Raw genomic sequence first — 21,057 nt, forward strand, 5'->3', positions numbered from 1 at the left:
TGTACCTTTTACATCGCGGGCCACATGCAGCCCACTTAGATCTTACTGCAAGTGTGCCGGACCAGTGTGAAGACTTTTAACTACACATTTATTCCCTGAGATATCTTAAGATTCTTTTCAATTCTATTTTATTTATATAGCACTGAGTCACGACAACGTATTAAGTAAAGTGCAATTTTAAGAAATGCTGCTGTAGTCAAACAGATCTCTGAGCTTAGATTTTTAGAAATAAAAGTACAAAATTACAAGAAAACATTGATAGCTCATTGCTCAGACTGTCCTGTAATTATAAATCCGAAATCCATCCATCTTATTCTACTTATTCCGAACTGGGTCGTAGGAACGGCAGCCTAAGCAGAGAAGGCCAGACCTCCCTCTTCCCAGTGACCTCCAGGCTCATCCATTCATTCAGTCCCTATGAAGGGAACCAAATCGAGGACATCAATGTAGCCAGCCCAACATAGGGTTACCGGAGACCATTCTGAAGTGTACTTTGACGGTGGGAGGTCTTTACCAGCAGGAGAAGCTGTAAAACTTGTGAAAATACAGTTAAAAGTCCAGAATTCACACCGTCTTTCACCTTCTCCAAAGCTGTGCTCTAGGCTGGATTGGAGTCATGTGGAACCTGAATTCTGCATATTTTGCAGGGGAATGAAGTGGCAGATCTCAGTAAATAATATAGAGGGAGTATTTTTATAATGATCCAAAGTCTGCTCAAAATGGGTGAAATAGCCCTTTAAAGCCATAATCTTGTGTTGCTCGTCTACTAAGAGTAATATTTCAAAAAAGATGGTATTCAGAAAACTAACGGTTACTTTAATACACATCTTTATTCTTTAAGAATAAAATCAACACAATAGTTTTAATAATTCTTTCACTATATATTATTTTCAGTACATACACAGACAAAAATAGTTTTCAGCTTTTTTTCGGTGTATCATCAGATGGCTTATATGTTTGTATTCGTGCCACTCTGGGTTTTTGATCAAGTGACATGTTGCACGCTCTCATTCAGTTGGAGCGCTCAGCCTTTCTCTCCATCCTCTGTGTCTCGGTGCCTCTCTGCTTCAGCCACTCTCCGCTTCTCTTCACCTCTAGACTTTGCCTGGAGGGACCAAACAAAGGCTTGTTTGGTATAATGTAAAGGCATCGGGGATAAATGGGTGTATTTAAAGTTTTTAAAAAAAGGCCAATGGTTGAAGCTAGCTCGAGGTCAAAAGTTGGACATTGTGAGAAATAAGGCAATTTGCTTTGTTTCCTGGAGTAAACTAAAATCCAGCAGTTAACTCTTGCACATATGTTCTGTGGATTAATGGAGACTGTTTAATGGTTTTAAAGAAAAGCTTGTAGCGGGGTCTTTTCTGCTTAAGGGCAAGAAAATTGCTGTCGTAGTTATGTTTAAGTTTGAGTGTAGATGAAATAGGATTGAGCCAGAATTACTGTTTCTCACGCAAACCGTCTGCCTGTGATCTCTGATGATGCACATATGTGCACTTAATTTTCTCACAGTGCATTGCTTTATTCCTCAAATATCCAACTTGCTTTTTAGCTTGTGTGTAAGCAATAGCCAAAAACTAACCTTTCTTTTTAAAAATCACAACAACGAGGACTGATCTGAGAAGTATTCAGTATAATGCTTTAATGTTCGCATTATGCTTTACCTTTTTAGCATAAATGCAAAAAAACTCTGATTGCAGGAGAATGCACGGTCAGAGCATGCCACATGTGCTAACCTGGATTTTACTATTTTTTTTTTGTGTTAATCTAAAAGCTACTTAAAGCAATACATTTAGCTTGCAGCGACAGCTTCCAGCTGTAAACACAAATCATGCATTAAAATTTGATTTCATTGCAAATGCAGCTTCACTCTGGGTCCACAGACATTAGTCCAGAAAGTCTTTTAAGTCTTGCAAGATGCAGCGTGCTTAAACCTTTAGCTGGAGTCAGAGGGGAGTACCTTGTTTTGTTACAGGGGTATGGAGGAGGAGGGGGGAAGAGGTTTAGGCTGGATTGTCAGAAAGGGAACAGTGAAGAAGGGCATCCAAGGAGAAGAAGATTAGGTAAAAGTCATCAGAGGAAATAGAGATTAGAGGGAAAAGGGTGGGAGACATCGCCATGGATTAAAAAAAAAAAAGAGGGAACAGGTTAAATGTTAAAATACATTTAATTGGGAGGAAAATTATTCTGCAACCATCCCTCCTAATTTCACTTTTGTTCATTAAAAAGGGAAAATACAGGAGAATGTAGCTATTCCCAGTTTCTGGCTACAGTGTGTTGCAGCATCATGTTTATGTTTCATTCATAGATTTAATCTGATCTGCAGTAATTAATGTGCAACATTATCATTTTTAAATTACAAACAGCTGTCCCGTGAGACTAATACTGGGCATTTCCTGGATCATGAATCATGAATATTTCCAAATATTTGTTACCCTGCGTGTAAAGGAGGCAGAAAAATGGAACAGCGTTTGTCAAGCAGGTCTTACCGTCCAGATATGTGCGAGCCACAAATTTAAGAAGCTCATCGAGAAGGATGACTGGGATGGAAAGCTTCAGCACGATCATCCACTGCTCCACGTTCAAGTGAGTGAGCTTGAAGATCATCTGTGAATCAGCAGTGGCATGTTAAAACTACTGAACGCCACTAAGCTGGAGCTTATTTATCTGTCAAACCTGAAATACATGTGTTTCTTCTTCAGTGCTGTAGTTTCTCTCAGTTATATGTGCAACTAGCATTTAAGGAATGAAACTGGGAGAGAGGAAATGTGTGTGTAGAGATATAAATGGAGATGTGTGCTGTGTTGCATGAGGCCAGACTCACGGGCAGGGGGTCGATGTAGATGATCATGAAGTGAAGGGACATGGAGAGGCTCATGGCAGCCACCAACCAGACGTTGCTCCAGGGGGGCATGCGCACCAGAGACTGGTTCTCAGACAAGCTGGTGTAGAGGGAGCAGGGATGTGGGGGAGGATAGGAGGAAGGCAGAGCGGATGGGGTACGTTAATGCAGACTGAAAATGTAAAAGGGCATGAAAAAGTGTATGTGTGGAGGCGACTGCATAGTAATGTGTTTGCAAAGTGCTTCATTGTCTCCTTATTATAACTATGGGAGCTACGACACAGCTTTCATGTTTGGAAAAGGTCAAAATGAATGAAGCCTTTATTTGTCACTTGCAGTTGCCTGCAGCGAAATTGGACCTTTTCCAAAATGAAAACGTCAGCTTCTATTTTTCCTTTTTAAAGTGGACCTCATTTGAATTTTACCTCTGTTCGTGACAGTTTAGTCAGTGCTCAATCCTTTAAGAGTAGCTGATGGAAATATTTTTATATACACTAAAAATGGAAAAGAGTTGACTGAAGATTTAATTTGACCTCACTGTCTTTTTTAAAATATTTGTTACAGTTACATGTTTCAGATCATCAAACAAATTTTAATATTATACAAAGATAACCTGAATAAATACTGCAGGACTCCCTTTCCCGCAGTTCTTTAGATGTTGTTCTGGGTCATTATTTCACTCTTGCAGTAATTTTAGTAGGCTGGTCACTCCGGAAAAGGTTCATAATAAATTTTCTTTATTTGTAGATAATGGCACTCACTACTACTCAGCTACCATAAATTATCGTAACTTATTCGGATAGCCACACTGTTTTTATCATTTGGATCAATTTGCACATAATCTGTGCACCACCACAGTGGGTTTAAGCCCAAACAAACAATCCTGACATTTAAAATGATGGTAGTTTGTCAGTTTAATTTTGAGCATCTGTAAATAGGAGATTATATATAATTCAAGAAGAAGAAGAAACTTTTAAGCGCCTTTATTTCCAAGGGGGTTGCCACAGCAGATAACTTATAGCTTATTTGATCAGTCAGATTTTTACGTCGGATACCCTCTGAGGGATTTGTATCTTCTCCTGGGATTGAACCGGGGATCTTTTGCTTGTTGGATGAATGAATAATTAATGCCACATTTTTGTGCTTGAATGAAAACTGAACATCTTCACTTCAATAACATCCAAACTATTTGGTTTGGAATCCACTGTTATGGTTACAAAGGCAAAACTACAAAATGTCCAAACATTTAATGAACTGGTGGCACATTTGACTACATCATAGTTTTCAGGTGGATCCGATGCACCCACAATGCCTTTTGGGTTCACAGTGTAGTCAAACCTGTTCAGAGCGTTGCACATCTCAATGGTGACCAGTACAGACAGAGCCATGGTCATTGGTGGAGCAGACTCAAATACCTCACAGTGGACACCATCAAAGTCTTCGTTGTCCTCACTGCACTGCATGAAGTGAGACTGATGGAGAGAAACAAACATAAATTGCCTTTTTTTAAATTTATTTCAGCAGCGCTTTTGAAAGAGGCTGAGATGGTTCTTTATGTTTGAAAAGTTTGAAATTTTACACAAGGAGTCCCAGGAGTATTTTAGAAGAAAAGTTCTCAAATAAGATGATTTGATACTAACCAGCTGGTGGAAGGTGACCATTGGACCATCATCACTGTACAAGAACCACCAGGCAGCTGCTGCCACTGTTGCAGCTCCAACATAGCCTGGAAGAAGTATTACAAAACATATGCCCATGAAAACTATGAGTCTACATTTAAAGTCTTGAAGATGATTGGTGTGTTATGCCATGTTGCGATAAATCCTTGAAAAACTCTACTGAAGGAAGCTGCTGGTCGTGTCTGCAGTATCAGTATGTACCTCCAATGGCCAGATATCTAAAGAAGAGCCAGCCAGAGATGAGGGGCTCTTTGGGGGAGCGGGGGGGTTTGCCCATGATGTCCAGGTCAGGCGGGTTGAAGCCCAGTGCGGTGGCAGGCAGACCGTCAGTCACGAGGTTGACCCAAAGAAGCTGGACGGGGATCAGAGCCTCAGGAAGACCGAGTGCAGCAGTCAGGAAGATACTGAAGAGGTGAAAAAAACAGAAGTCAATCTTTCGCCTAGTTTTAAGTTCTGCCATCACGTTTTAAGTTCTTTCTTATGCAGGACAAGAACTCACGTTGAACTTAAGTGTCAGTTAAGTGAAGCGCAATGTGCTCACCAGACGACCTCGCCCACATTCGAGGAGATGAGGTAGCGGATGAACTGCTTCATGTTGTTGTAAATGGCTCTGCCCTCCTCAACAGCAGACACAATGGAAGAGAAGTTGTCGTCAGCCAGGACCATCTCAGAGGCAGACTTGGCAACGGCAGTGCCAGAGCCCATGGCGATGCCAATCTCCGCCTTCTTCAAGGCGGGGGCATCGTTCACTCCATCACCAGTCTGGGTGATGGGTCGAGGTGAAATGGGAGGAACAGCATATTTAACCTGTCACATCAAGCACAATAAACTCATCAAAGGTTCATTTCTTTTCTCCTCACCATGGCTGTAATCTCATCAAAGCCTTGTAGGAACTCCACAATCTTAGACTTGTGTGCTGGTTCAACTCTGGCGAAGCAGCAAGCCTTTCGAACGGCCTTCTTCTGGTCATATGGAGCGAGGTCATCAAACTCACGGCCGGTGAAGGCCTTGCCTGTGACATCCTCATCCTCAGTGAAGATGCCAATGCGGCGGCAGATGGCCACAGCCGTACCTTTGTTGTCACCTGGAGTGGTCGGGTTGGGGGACAGAAAAGGTCAATCTTTGCTCGATTTCTTTTAAAATTAGACTGCTGATCTGCATCTGATATGTATACTGACCAGTGATCATGATGACACGGATACCGGCGGCCCTGCACAACTCAATGGAGCTCATGACTTCTTTCCGAGGAGGGTCAAGCATACCAACGCAGCCAACAAAGGTCAGGTCCGTCTGGGGATAAGAAAGAAAGGTTTGAGCTATGTCTGAGCTACAGCTGAGCAAGAAATGAAATGCTCAAGTCTTCCATTAGGGACTACAGTGACTTCATGTTTTTGTTTTCACTCTCCAACCTCGTAGTCTGCAAACTTTGTTGAGTCCTCCAAGTTCATCTCCTCCTTCCTCAGAGGTGTGTCACATGTGGCCAGGGCCAAACAGCGGAGGGTGTCGCGTCCGGTGCCCCATTCCTTGATGACTGACATGATGTGGTCTTTCACCGGGCCAGTCAGCGGTACACGGTTAGTACCCACACGAACATAAGTGCAGCGGTCAATAACTCCCTCTGGAGCACCCTGAAGACAGGAAATGCAATCATTCGTTTGTGATTCTTAAACATCAAATTGTCTCTTTTGGAGCTTTTTCAGAACAACTTTTTCAAGTATTATTTTCATCTTTGGCTGATGTTCCACGCTCACTTTGACAAACATCTTGTTTCCCACAGGTGCTTTGGCCGACTTAGCAGGACAGCAGTAGACTGACATAGACTTTCTGTCTCTGGAGAACTCCAGGGTGAACTCCTTTCTCATCAGATGCTTGATAACCTGTCAGAAAGTGAAGGGAGGAAGGTGAACTGGAGAAACCTCAAACCAGGCCCTGCATATTACACATAAACATTTTAAATATTGCACCTGCCATACAGTTGTTGCTTTTTTTCTTGGCTATCTGGGAGCTTTTATGTATCAGAATATAATAAAAAGTTAACTGGTCCCAATCCTAAAATGATTTAAGCTCAAAGTCAGATGAAAAACGACACAGCGCTTAGTGTCATTATCTGTGTCACTTTTACGTAGTGTCATTATAATAAAACCTAAGCCAAAAATAACTGTGGGTACTCTTTCATCCTTTCTGAGGTCTGGACTTCGAATAGATAACTGTAACACCTTGATTCTGTTCTCTTTAAGTCTTTCTCTTGTTGATTTGCTGCAGTGCTTGAGGTCATTGTCCCGTTGCACATCCCAGTCAATCTTTAGCTGTGACATTTGACTTTAGAATACTTTGGTACACAGAAAGTTCATGGTCAACTCAGTGACTACGAGGTGCCCAGGTGCTATGCCTGCAAAATGAGCCAAAATCATAACTCCTCCACCATGGTGCTGACAGTTGGTTTGAGGTCTTTGAGCTGATATGCTGTGTTTAGTTTTCAGCAGATGTGATGCTGTGCATTACAGCCAGACTTCTCCACAGTGGTCTCATATGTTCAGAGGACATTGTTCCAGAAGTCCAAATCCACTATTCTCAAGATCATTGCCGATGTGTTTCCTACTTGAAAATTTGTAAAGACACGCCTCAATGCTCCAAAACTGCCAAAACTGCTGCTTTTAAAGAGGTGCTCACATTTCCTGATGATCAGTTAATCAGGTGCATTTGATTAGCAGCACCTGGCTGTCCCTGACCATCTTGATTCCCATGGAAGCAGTAAGCGTATGCTTAGTTATTCACATACTGCTTCTGCATTTTGGCTGAATTTTTATTATCCTGCTAAGGCCCAGACATCATCATACTTTAAGTTGATATGGGAAACTTGTTAGCTCATTTATGTGTTCATATTTCATGCTGCAACATGGCAAACCAATATATTTAATTTCAATATTGACTCACTTTTTTTTTACTTTTAAAGCAAATGTCATGTAGGTTAGTAGGCTGACTCTATAAAGAGTAACTTGCTACATACTGTATCAGATATTTGACAGACTTACGGAACAGCAAGCGTTTGCCCTCTCCACCTTGGACAGGCTGCGCACTTCAGTGTTGAACACATTCATCTTCTCCACCAAACAGCACAGGGCCGTCTCAGTGGCCTCACCCACCTTCTCATAAATGCCCTTGGACTGCATCAACGAGACAAGGGGTTCATTAAAAATTGCTAAGTGCATTTTAATAAGGCTGTTAAGCGGAAGCATAAACTCCTCCTCCACAGACCTCGTTGTAGTCCAGAGAAGAATCATTGCACAGTGCGCAAATAGTTGCCAGCTCAACCAATCCGTCATACTGTCCGCACTTCACAAACGCACCATTCTTTGTTCTGGTCAAAAGAGACACAACTCGTTAGTTTTGTTTGGTTTTTAGGCCGTTTATGGCAGTCGCGTGCTGATTCTGTCTCTTACACTTCTCCCTCTGGGGTGTACTTTGAGCCCGAAATGTCAAACTGACAGAGGGAAACGCTGTCGCCTTCAACTTTATCGATGACGAACATCTGCGTGGAAACATGGCAAAAAACGACATTTTATCAGATCTCCTTTTATTTGAATGCAAACGTGCGAAGGCTTATTTGTGTGTACCCACCTTGGTCACACACATCTGGTTGGTGGTGAGGGTGCCGGTCTTATCGGAGCAGATGACCGAGGTGCAGCCCAGGGTCTCCACAGAAGGCAGGCTTCTGACGATGGCATTCTTCTTGGCCATACGACGTGTCCCCAGCGCGAGGCAAGTGGTGATGACAGCAGGCAGGCCTGTGACGAGAAGTGGGAGAGCTTAATCAGAGAAGCCCTGAACAAATTGAGCTGCTTTAAAACAAGAACGAGTTGAATGCTGGACAAAACTTGATTGAACTTTAGAGATGAGGACAAATGTTGGATTAAAAAACAGCTGGACTTCAGGGATTCTGCCACTTGGCAGGGTGACAACAGTGGGGGTCCCTGCACAGCCCTTAACACATCAGCTGGACCGCATCCAGAATACTGTGCTCTCCAATGCTACTCCTAAGGGAAGGGCTGGTATGAGTCATTCAGCACTCCGGCACATGGAGGGTGATCTGTGTTCACATTCTTGGCAAAAACAATGGTGTGGTCAAGGTCTGGAGATTGTCCAGTTTAGTGACATTATCGCAGCATCTATGTGTGCATATTATGTTGTTCTTTTGGCATCATCAGGTTGTGCTCTCCAGTTAACTTTGGCACAATTTACAGCTGACTGATGGGGAGAATGTCCCCATCATCAAAATGAGAATGTTCTTGCCTCACAAAGAAGATGGTATATGAAAGTTCAAATGTTTTACTAAGAGCTGAATTCAAGGAGGTTTTGTCTACACAAACTTTAATCTCACATTTTTATTTGCAGTTTAATAAAACTAGTGTGCAAATCAGAGATGTACTGGTCATCAGCTGCTTTCTGAGGAATACACCTGTTTCTGTCAGTTCTAATCTGGTCCTTAACTTTGAAAACTCAGCTTAAGAGGCTCATGGAGAGTCTCCAAAGCCTTCTGCACTGTCTGCTGGATAGGGAGTGGCAAGAACCGGCAATAGCCAAGGCAGCTTTATTTGGAAGGTTGTTAGTGTCTGATTCAGGGTCCTATTTCCAACCATTAAGATTGAACAACGCACTGGACTTTAAAGGGTTGGTAATTTGGAAATTTCCATACAATAAAAACTGAACTGAAATGAGCAAACTTGCTCTGAAAACTAATACATACTGATACATACATACGTTACGACGTCTTAATAAGAAGAACATGAATGAAGGTGTCTTATTTATTCCTTTTCACATGCAAAAAAGATTACTTAACAAAAACACTTTTGAACAGACTGGAAGCAGCATCGCAGATGAGCTACAGGACGTGAATGTTTCATGTGGTTGAGCAATCAAATAGAAGTTAATCCCGGGGGCTTACCTTCAGGAATAGCAGCCACAGCCAAAGCCACAGCAATCTTGAAATAATAGATAGCGCCGCGGATCCAGGAGCCTCCATGGACGGGGTCATTGAAATGACCGATGTTGATTATCCACACGGCCACACAAATCAGGGAGATGACCTGCAGGACAAGCAGCAATAGGGGGACGTGTATGACATTAGTTGTAATTTTCAGTCTCAAGCCAGCAATATTAAAATGTTTAAGACATGACATGAAATTAACTGTTGCAAACACTGCCCGTCTCACCCACCTTTGAGAGCTGCTCTCCAAACTCGTCCAGTTTCTGCTGCAGAGGGGTCTTCTCCTGCTCGGTGGCAGCCATCTGGTCGCGAATCTTGCCGATCTCGGTAGAGACACCAGTCGCAACAGCAATGCCAATGGCTTTACCGGCAGCAATGTTGGTGCCCTGAACAGAGATTCGAAAGAGAGTGACATGACTACTGGAAAGATGGATGGAAAATCTGGACCTGAAATACACAACTATGAGGCTGCCAGTGAACTCAGAAGTGATGACTGAAGGGTTAAACATAATGAGTGTGGTAACATTTTGTTTTGACACTACTCATCCTCATCATGAGGTCAAATATTTATTCTTTATTATAATTTGGTTTATTAATAACTTCAAAAGTGCAAATGATTTTTTTAACAACCTAAAATGAATTTTGTGTAGTGTTAATTACAAAGGGTACTTATCTTAACACAATCAGTTGGTGAATATATAAACAATACCATATAATTGCTAATGCTAATGCTAATGCAGAAATGCCTTAAACCTAGGGGGACTACTATGAGAAAACGGCGCTGCTGCTCACTTGATTGGTGACCTTTGTTAACATTTTCTTGATGAGTTAATGGTCTCAATCTGCGGGTTGCTTGTTCAGTATAATGTAGCAAAGAAAAGTACGGTCCCATTCATAATAAAATAGACAACTACGCAGGCTATGTTCTTTGTTCCCCACTCAATAACCCTTTGTTATTCTGCATTTAGTTTACCAGATATTCAGCAGAGTGTCCAGCTTTTCTGGTAACTAAATTTACTTTTACTTTTATTTTTATTTTTGCGGGGGTTTTTTTTCAGTTTGTAAAACTAGCATCCAAATAATTCTGAAAATGATTACCATATCCATGTTGCTAAACAAGCTAGCAGTACACCAGGGGTGGGCAATTCCAGGCCTCAAGGTCCGGTGTCCTGCAGGTTTTAGATCTCACCTTGAGTCAACACACCTGAATCACATGATTAGTTCGTTACCAGGCCTCTGGAGAACTTCAGGACATGTTGAGGAGCTAATTTAGCCATTTAAATCAGCTGTGTTGGTTCAAGGACACGTCTAAAACCTGCAGGGACACCGGCCCTCGAGGCCTGGAGTTGCCCACCCCTGCAGTACACTGTAGCAATGTGTATTTATTGGTTCTACAGTCTCTTATAGATGAGAGTACATCCAATATCGGTAGATAGATATCTATAGAAGCTTCATGACAGCAATTAACAAACCTGCACATGTTTTTTGATTGATGTTCTACATATAATTTTTGATACAACCACTGGCTATGAAGGAAAAATATGTATTTCCCCAGTGATTGCTAGGATTATGGTTGCGAGCAGATTGCAGTGATTACTTGTAGTTTGCATGGAAGACACCAACTTGTCTGCAAACACTTGCTAACTAGCTGAACGGTAGTGAAACTTGAGAAACTGCAATGCAAATCGGACTATCTGCATTCAAAGTAAATGTTGTACCTCAGTGCTGCAGCCAACATTTTTTGAAAAGGCGCAACTTTTACACTGAAAGCAAATGGTCTCCACTTCTAATTTGTGTTACACTTTTCAGTTTCACTGCCGCTCAGAGTAAAGTCAGTGCAAACTATGAGCCTCTGTAGAAATCTGCTAGTGACCAAGAAGGGAAGGAAGTTACAAGGAAGTTTTGTATGGAGTATTCTCTGACCAGTTTTCACCAATGGGTTTTTGTGACTTTTCTATACTTTTTCCCCATCAAAAAATCAAAATACATTGCACAATACCTTTCAAAGTAACAAAATGCAAACAATATGTTTTGATGTAGCAAATATTACGCAAATTAACCTCCTAGGACCTGGCGTCCGCATATGTGGACATCACATTTTGGGTTATTTAGACTAAAATACTTAATTTTGTTCTACATGGGCCTGATATCCACTTACGAGGACATTATACTGCTACTGTTCTATCAAAATTTGAAATGATATCCTCATATGTAGCTCTTATTATTCTTAAAAACAAAAATAAGGTAAAAAAAAAAAGGGATAATTCTTTGTTATTACATTCGTCAGGCCCCAATATGCCCAAATATCAAAGAGAAATTAAAAATGCATGTCGTGGAAGAGTTTGGGTCTTAGGAGGTTAAAATTAATATATACAAATTAATATTGCATTTAAAAAAATTGCCACAAAGTTAAATAAACACTCAGTTGTGCTGGAAATTTGAATTTTCTGACAATTATTTCAGGGTTCAGGCTTTAAAGGATTAACAATCAATTTCAAGGCAACTGGCCTCAACCTACACATTTTCCTTAGCGGCCAGGAGTTGCTCAGTTTCTAGAGTGGACTCAAGTGACTATGTCCATTTTTTATATATAGCCAGCATGCTACCAGACTGATATTAGCTTGGTATTTTCTACAATGGCTGTATTTGAACAATTGTTAAATATAGTCTCTGGTAAAGTGTGTTAGCTAAAGTATAGCAGTGTATCAGTTTCTGTCACTTATAGTTATGAACCATGTTAGTGAATAAAGGATCTAATGCTACTGTAGTGATGTAATAAAATAACATCTTTACAAAAAGAAAATCTAAAGAAAATGTTTATCTTCCATTTATGATAGAGCACTAGACAGTGATTGGAAATTACCTTAAGTTTGGGACAGTTTTTGATGCAGACTCAGTATCAAGACCCCTGCAGGTGTTGAATTAACTGAATCAGCAATTAATTTAATTACGTAGGTTCTTTTTTTTATTCTGAAATGTCAGAACTGGCTCACTAAGTAAGAGTTAATTGCTTAATACTTTTAAGCAGCACAGATCACGAAGTCAGCATGACGGTGATAATGAAGTGCCACCTGTGCTGACATCCAAAATGACGTCCAAAATTTCTCATCATTACACCTATGGTTTTCCCAACAATGACATGCAAAATGTCTGCTGTAATGGTTATTTTCATGGAATAATGAGGTCGAATTGGAAGTTAAATCAGTCAGCAGGTGGGTTTTGAGACGCCCGATGGAAATATAAAGGTCAAGGAGAGGAGAAAGCAGGAAAAAGACTCACAGAGAACAACATGTTCTTCTTGTCCTGGTTGACGGCTCGGGGGTCTGGAACTGGATCTGTGTGCTTGATCACGCTGACAGACTCACCTGCAGAGATGAGCGGTCAGGGAAGGCGACGGAAATTAGAAAAATTAATTAATTCATTTATTTATTCTTTGTCTGCGACAAAACACATACCAGTAAGAATGGACTGGTCCACACGCAGGGTTGTAGATTTGATGGAGATGATCCTGATATCAGCTGGCACTTTGTCACCAACTAGTGTTCACGTAACAAACACATACACAAAAGCAGGCCCTTCATTAACATTCGTTTCTTTAGTGATTTATTGGTTTGGCAGTATTACAGTGCAAAGACAATCTGACTGCAGTGTTACAGCTGGCTGGAGGAGGTGGGGAGGAAGGGGGGCTGGTTTTAGCACTCTGGATGGATAGTGTTGTTGTTGAAAACCGATACCACAGTAAGAGTCAGAGGGAGAGGGAGACCTTGGGGAGATCATGAAATGAAAAGAACAGGTGTACAGCAAACAGAGGGGAGAGACAGAGGAGTGAGTGCTTATACTCAAGCTTATTCCTTCACTCACCCCCCAACTCCTTTTTCTCTGTCACTGCCTTATAAGGGGCCATGTTGATTTTGAAGGACAGTCTTGTATTCACACACTTGCAAAGTTGAGAAGTTCAGATTTCAAACACTTGAATTTAAATGACACATTACAGACAAGGTTTTGGAATTCGACTAGAACAAGCTTATGTGTAGACTGCTTTGGGGAGTTAATCTCATCTTAATTCTGATCACATTTATGGATTTTCAGTGGCTAGATGGGCTTTGAATAAATGCAGCAGATAAAGCTTACCAGAGACCTCCACTACATCACCAGGAACGATCTCCCTGGCCTTGATTCTCTGCACGCTCTTCCTGTCTGCCCTATAAACTTTCCCCATTTCAGGCTCGTACTCCTTCAGGGCCTCGATGGCGCTCTCTGCATTGCGCTCCTGTTTCAAACGTGCACACAGAGCAAACACATAATCATTCCGGCTCCTTGATGTTCGAGTCCTTTGCATGATAGTTGTCACATGTGACATGTTAAAGGTCAGTTTTTAGATAGATAAAAAGGCTTTAATCAAAAGATCATTATTTTAAAAAGATGCTCAGTACATTTTTTTAAATGACCTGAATAGAAATGTATTTAAATATAATATATTTTGATAGGATAACAAAAAAAAAGCTTAACAAAGTCTTCAGGCAAAGTGTCCTTGGCAAGTTGCCCCAATGCATGAATGAAACAGGGTAAGTGTTTGGGTGTGCGTTAGATAATGTGTCCAGAATGGGAAATTGTGGAGTTATTTAGTCAAAGAAGAGCTTGGTGTGCATGTGTCCACATCACCTTGTTGGTACAAAAATACTATTTTATGCCATTGAAACTGCGTTATCATATTTTTTACAGATAAAACTTAAGAAACGGGACCGTATGATGTGTGATGTGTCGGGCTGCTAGTAACAAAGTGACAGTTAAAAATTGGTTCACCTCTTGAGGTAGGTGCATAACAAAATAAAAAAAAATCATCCCTGAAAATGGTCACGTACAAGGACAGGACTGAAAATTATTGTAAAAGCAAAATAAATTTCAAAGAAAAAAATTAAAAGACCTTCGAAAGCACAGAGAACTGTTGCTTTAAAACATTTTAAGAAAGTCTGGCATCTTAGAAGCAAAATATAAATGAGAGGTAGCTCTAAAGTTGGGTAAAAATAAGTGAATGAATTAAAAAAATATCCTGTATTTTCTGTATGTGTTTGATTTTATGTACATTCCTAAAGCAAAAGTTGTCTTTGTTGCCTTTGTTGTAGTCCCACATTTTCAGCCCTGGTTTTCCTGTTTCCTGTGCCTGTTATTAAAAGAAACTCACACAGGCGTCAGTGAATTCAAATCCCAAAACCTTTTGGTATGAGGTTACAGTGCTAACTACTGCACCACTGAGCCATAATAAATATTAATGAATGTCACTATATGTTGTAATGTTTGAGGGCAGAATGCACAGATTTTGTTTTATTCTAGGACAACATACTAATAAAAACAAGCGCTTTTAGCCTTTTTTTCATAGTTTTTTTGAGCACCCAAAGTTGCTGTGGCAGATAATCATCAGGCACTGGCATTAGTAATGAGGGATAAGGTTGCTGATACCAGTGACTGATTGATGGTTGAAGGCATTGTTGTCCATTATCATGAGGTTTTCCTGATGTTTGTATTTTATTAAAGTCCATCAGCTTAAATAATCAAATTTAAAGAGAGGTTGTGCAACCATAATTTTGCAGGACTTGTGCTGCAGCAGGTTGAAGTCCTTAAATTCAACATGACGAACAAGAAACGACTGTGAGCTTTTCGAAGTCGTTTCTTGTTCGTCATGTTGAATTATTTCCCAGTAAAAGCAGACGGCGCAGAGAAGTCAGACAGCCTGATGTCAGGCTGTGGTTTCTTCCAAGGTTGCCCCCGACTGCCTCAAAGTGTAAAGCCCAACTTATGCCAGCTGCCCTCCCTCTCTCCATTCTCCTCCTCATCCCCCATGTGTGAATCCTTGTGCATAGTTTCCAAATGACTGCTGCAGGGTTGATATGAACCTCTCAACCACACACGCACAAAACGCAAGCCTGCGGTAACGTGATCGTCCCTCTGTATTTTTACTGAGGATTGCAAAGTGTGGATTGTAACGCAGCAGTTTGGCCCTTCGAAGCAGGAACGGGACCCGGTCCGTGGCCTCCCTCCACGCGCCCTGTTGGCTTAACCTTTCACCTTTTCACCTCCTGTTTACGTCATGCCTCTCTTTCTGGCTTTGCTTGATCTTTGAGATCTAAGGAGTGTGTGTGCTCTCTGTAAAGGACACAAGGCCTGAGCAGGCCGCCGATGTGCGTGATTTATCGGGCGTGACTGTTTCTAAGTATAAGAGTCTATTTAGGTGTGTGTATGTGGGCAAAAGACAGTATTCAGGAGCAGGTATGTGGCCTTGGGATTGCAGTTGTTTCTGAATATGTGTGTGTGTGTGTGTGTGTGTGTGTGTGTGTGTGTGTGTGTGTGTGTGTGTGTGTGTGTGTGTGTGTGTGTGTGTGTGTGTGTGTGTATTTATGCGCGCTCACTGACCTGCCACACTCCAACAACAGCATTCGCGATGAGGATGAGGAGGATGACAAAGGGCTCGACAAAAGCAGTCACAGTTTCTTCTCCTTCCTCAAACCAAGCCAGCACCTGAGACAGTCACACACAGACAGAGTCCAAAGTTGAAGGAGTTGTTGTTTAAAATTAGATGATGAGACACTGAAGTTGTCAAAATGAAACCCTTAAAATTCTAATTATGATGAAACTTTATTTCTAAAAAAACAAAAAATCCCTAAAATTTCCTTGAGGAACAGTTGACTAGCAGATCTTACGCTCAAAATCCAGGGATCACAATGGCAGAATAGTAAACTCTCATAATTGACCCTTAAATTACAACAAATATTTAGCATTTGTACTTAATAAATTAGTTAATTGAATCTATTTTTTTTCTTTCTCAATCACTGTTCAAACATAAATTTTAAAGGAGTGTACAGGAAAGAAGTATCTCCCTTTTTTGCAAAATACATGGGACAATTAACCTACTTCATTATATGGCCCACGCCACAACAAATACAGTGTACTTACAATGTAAGATGGGGAAGTGAATTAATTCCAAAAAACAGTATAATTTCTCCCCACAACGTAGGTACTACTAAAAATTACTTATACATGACTTAAAGTTACTATCACCATAATAATTTGCAATAACCTGACTTTTTAACCCCCATTTTTAGTGTGCCTCTCATTTGTAGGTCAGTATAATTATACTGCAATTTCTAAGAAAATATTTAATTACAAGGGAATTACATGCTTAATCATTGGCCACATTATAATGTGTTACCAAAAATATACAATATCTGTAAAAAACAAACAAACTCTAAGACAGTTTTCTTTTTCTTTTACAGAGGTGCCCGTTCATCACGCCGACACTTTCCTCTCGAGTTAAAATGATACATTGTTACTATCGCTAAGCCCGTGATACAGAAGTGTCTTTACGTTTGTTGTGCACCTGTCGCTCAGGGTGAGAGTATTATCTTTTACTGCTGAGTAGCATAAACATAAACATATATTTGTCACGGCTCGGAGCTATTTCTGCACCGCTGTAGGATCAAATGACATTATTCTTTGTCACTGTTGCGCCGTACGCTATCCTATGTGTGAAGTTCTCCACATGTGACTCTTCTAAACCTATATTCGCGCACGTGTGCGCCCCTGTGAGCGGGAGCTACACGTTACTGATGCTGGTGTGTTTCGGAAAGGCCTCGTGTTGACACTGACACAGATTAGTTGCAGGCCACCGGAGCACGGACCCAAGCGGAGAGAAAAGAGTAAAGCCCTCCCATCCTTCCTTTGTAGCATTTAGCATTTAGCTCAGCATCACAGTCTTCCTTGTTTTCCATTCGCCTGCTTTTCAGCTCACATGTTTTCTCACCCCCCCCCCCCCCCCCCTTTTTTTTAAAAGTAGGCTTGATTGCTTGCTCTCTCCAGTCTGTCTTCACTGTGCTTCTCTTCAAAGACACAATCGATCTCCAGACTGAGCGTCAGGGCCTGTCAACACCTTGCAGTGGTCAAGCATTCCTGTGTGTATGAATAGGATGACCATGTATTTGCAGTATTTAGTGTTCTCTCTTTTAGAAACCATATATGACTCTGAATCTATTGCGCTCATTTGTCATTGTAACAGACAATGCCATTGTGCAATCCAATCCCCAGCCCCCCGCCCTCGTCTCTGTCTCTCACTCTCTCCTGCTCCAAGCAATCCCTCGTTCCTTCCATCCCTGACCTTTGTCTAAGGATATAGTTTCTCGTCCTGGCTTGAGACTTTCTTAAAATAAAGGTCCTGCCATGCACATGCACTGCCACTCTCTTTTCGTCTTTCTCTTGTTCTCTCGCTATTTCACACGCAGCATGTCAGGCCTTCTAAGGCTATAGTGACAGCTGTAGAGGGAGCCCTGAGGGGAGCAATCGAAGATTAAAACAATGTGAAGAACCTAGTCGCCTTCATAAAGCTGCACTGGCGAGAGCAACAAGGAGGGGAGAGGGATTCTTCGTGTCAGTGAGAATGGCACTAAAGGTAATCTAATAACGTGATGATACGAATGATGTTTTGTCAGCTGAAGTGTGTGTGTGTGTTTGGTAAAGAGTCAAAAGACATGCAGCCCCAGATCCCAGACAAGCCCCCAATTATGTAAGAACGACATTCATAAACAGTAACATAAAATTAAGACCTGAAAGGCAACAAAACAGGGGTGTTTGACTTCAGTTGCCACATATTCTTAAGTTTAAATTAGAGGTGGAGTCATCCACATGAGCATGGTTAGCTCTAGCTGCAAAAAAATGTTAACATCTTGACATAACTCTGGGATATATTCAGCACTGGTAAACGAGAGAAAATGTACCCTAAGGATTGCTATACTGCTACACTCTGTTTCTCACAGTGTAAAGGAAATACGCCCACAAATCTGGCAGAGTTCAAGAATGTTTCAGGCCTTCTCAGGTGTGAGCACCAAACGGACACTCTTGGACTTTTAGTGTTCGGCTTCTGGGAACTGCAGAGCGTTGTAACACAACTCAACACTGACTACTGCTGCTGTAGGACAACGAATGCTAACTAGACTTTCTAACTGCTCAACCTCAGCTTAATGCTAAATAACCCATCAAACACGTGATCTGCCAGATATCTAAAACTTGAATTCCTGGGAGAAAATTTTCATATTTTGAGGCAAATTGGAAAATTATGCAAAAGAGTGAAAAGAAAACTAATTAAACACATGGTGTCTGAAGTATAGGAAGAGATTAGAGAATCTACTACATGTGGTGTCCATCACTGAAATTACAAACACAACTTTTACAAGTACTGCTGAGAATATATCCTGTTCATTAATTCATTGTGTTAGCTAGTCTTCCTCTGCTTTGTCCATTTCCTTTTGAATGGATCTGGTGTTAGTAAATGTAAGACAGGGATGGAAGGGGCACCTCTGCACAAATAGAAAAATACATCTTTTCACTACAAGATAATAAAGAATGATTTTTGAACTTGTGCAAGCTCCTTGCATTGAACACTTCATGAATATTACATAAGTAGGTGCTTTGCATTGGATAAATGGATGGTCGCACAGGGGGTTGCATCATGAAACTCACAAAAGAGATGCAGGCTGCCAGTAGAAGGATTCTGACCAACAGGTCCTCGAACTGCTCCACCACCAACTCCCAGATACTTTTGCCTGATAAACACATTCAAATAAATAGACATAGCCCATCTATTAAATCAAATTCAATGTTGATACAGTGTTAAGAATTCCTGTTATTATACATGTAAGTCTGATAAACAAACCGGATTAAATGGAAAAGGCAGTGACTGTGATTTAGGTGAAAACACATATTTGATTAATGATGGCTGACTCTTTGTTTTAATATCCTCCCACCACTTTGGGCTGCTCCAAACCCAGCAGCAAAGACTGTTGCTGCTTTAGTTTGAGTTCATTGCACAACAGATGTGGATACAATCCATTAGTTTCTGTGGTGTATATACATCATTGCTAGACTGGAGTCAGTAACAAGTGATAAACACACACACAAGGGAGCAGTCATGACAGGAAGTGAAAGGAACAGCTGGGATGTTAAAGGAAGCATGCAGGTGTGTAATGTTTCGGGTTGGCTCACCTTCCTCTGCTGGCAGCTCTGTTGGTGATGAGAGACAGAGAACATTAGTAAAGCACAACACTTACTACATTCGTTCTGATATTTGCAGAGTGAAACATGCAGCCAGGTCAATCGATTTGACCATAAAACCATCAAGTACAAAATACACAGTATAAAGGAAGCATTACATTGCACAATTTACACTTTCTTCACCAAACTGAGGCCCTGCTCCAACAAACAATAACACTTTACTCCAAAATGCATTCTCAAAAAACATGATTCCTCTTCATTTTACTGAATGTAGGACTTTTCCCCCCCAGTGAATTAAATGTGAAGCAGAGGTAGGAATATTCATGATTTTCCAGTTCCTGTTATTTGAACCCTTAAGCCAAGCAGTAATGTGGGTACAGTTACATTCATGCCTATGCTTTCCCTGCTGTGATAAGCAAGAAAAAAAGGCCTCTGATGCTTTCTTTATAAAGCTCAATGAGACTGTAAAAACTCAGCGAACTCCATCTGCTGAGACAAAAGTAAATATCTTGACTTTGAGTCAAAAAGGGACTTTCGTGCGCTCAGTTTCAAAATACAAACAAATTACCCTCAATCTAAACTAAAACCAGTAGCAGTTGTCAGGAACTTGACACCCTGAGGCACCTGCTCCACAAACATAACTCCTGCTTTGTGTCAGTCGGATAGTTTCCCTTAATTAGACCAGCATCACAAAGTCACACACAGCTTTGAAACCGACACTGCCACTACTTGTCCTCCTTCACCTTCCCCTCCCATTTCCCTCAGTGTCTCTACTCCTGCCATTTTATCTTGTTAACCTCCAAGGTACTCCGTATGTATGCCGCCTCTCATTCAAGCTAAATCTGATGCATGTGCTCCTGGACCTTCCCATCATGTCATTCACCATCATTTTCTACTGCTCTTTATTTCCACTCTGTATCAAAGGCTTCATCTAAGTGCTCCATCCATCCATCCATCAAGCCACCCATCCATCTTTTTGTTTCCCTCACCGTTGTAGCCATACTTTTCCAGGCTCTTCTTAACCTGCTCAGGTGACAGCCCGGTGTCCTCAGTGACGCCAAAGTAGGCCAGAACGTCTTCCGACTCTTTGGTGTGTGCGTTCTCCATCCTCACTTAAACGGAGAGGCTTCGAGACAAAAGGGATAGAAAAAAAATGGAGAGAAATTACAGCTGGCCAAACACTGAAACGTAAAACAAATGATGCGGAATTCTACCCACCACTTTCTTGAAGAGTGGGATTAGGATTAAAAACTGGCAACCCCCTGTGCGTTCACACTTTCTCTCTCTTTGCCCCCTCTCTCTCTCTCTCTCTCTCTGGGCTGTTGCTCTCCTCTAGGAGCCCTGGACCGACAGAAAGTGCAACCCTGCAAACTGTCCTCAAAAGTTTTATAGCGATGAAAAAGTTGCCCCATTGGTGCTTGTCCACCATGCACCCCCCTCTCATTGGATGAGAACGTCACAAATAGGTGGGCATGGATGGCCCCCGTGGTAAAGAATAGGCAGGGGGGGAGGGGGGGGGA

The 21,057-nt window shown here is 41.4% G+C and overlaps 1 protein-coding gene across 1 annotated transcript; it reads right to left on the reverse strand.

Annotated features, from left to right (window-relative positions):
- Window positions 1-798: 798 nt before the first annotated feature.
- On the reverse strand, window positions 799-20,917 carry atp2a1 (ATPase sarcoplasmic/endoplasmic reticulum Ca2+ transporting 1). Its single transcript, XM_080906499.1, has 25 exons — window positions 20,756-20,917; window positions 20,527-20,663; window positions 19,529-19,546; window positions 19,007-19,089; window positions 15,911-16,015; window positions 13,634-13,772; window positions 12,958-13,038; window positions 12,782-12,867; window positions 9,733-9,888; window positions 9,461-9,602; window positions 8,137-8,303; window positions 7,959-8,047; window positions 7,774-7,876; window positions 7,551-7,682; window positions 6,270-6,395; window positions 5,928-6,146; window positions 5,697-5,808; window positions 5,379-5,602; window positions 5,060-5,280; window positions 4,720-4,922; window positions 4,480-4,565; window positions 4,178-4,311; window positions 2,822-2,939; window positions 2,487-2,604; window positions 799-1,105 (listed from the first exon to the last, which is right to left on the reverse strand). The coding sequence occupies exons 2-25, from the start codon at window positions 20,642-20,644 to the stop codon at window positions 1,095-1,097; spliced, it is 2,991 nt and encodes a 996-aa protein (XP_080762625.1). The 5' UTR covers window positions 20,645-20,663; window positions 20,756-20,917; the 3' UTR covers window positions 799-1,094.
- Window positions 20,918-21,057: the final 140 nt, after the last annotated feature.

This window comes from Rhamphochromis sp. 'chilingali' (genome assembly GCF_963969265.1).
Source record: "Rhamphochromis sp. 'chilingali' genome assembly, chromosome: 15".
In the NCBI taxonomy this organism is placed as follows: Eukaryota; Metazoa; Chordata; class Actinopteri; order Cichliformes; family Cichlidae; genus Rhamphochromis; species Rhamphochromis sp. 'chilingali'.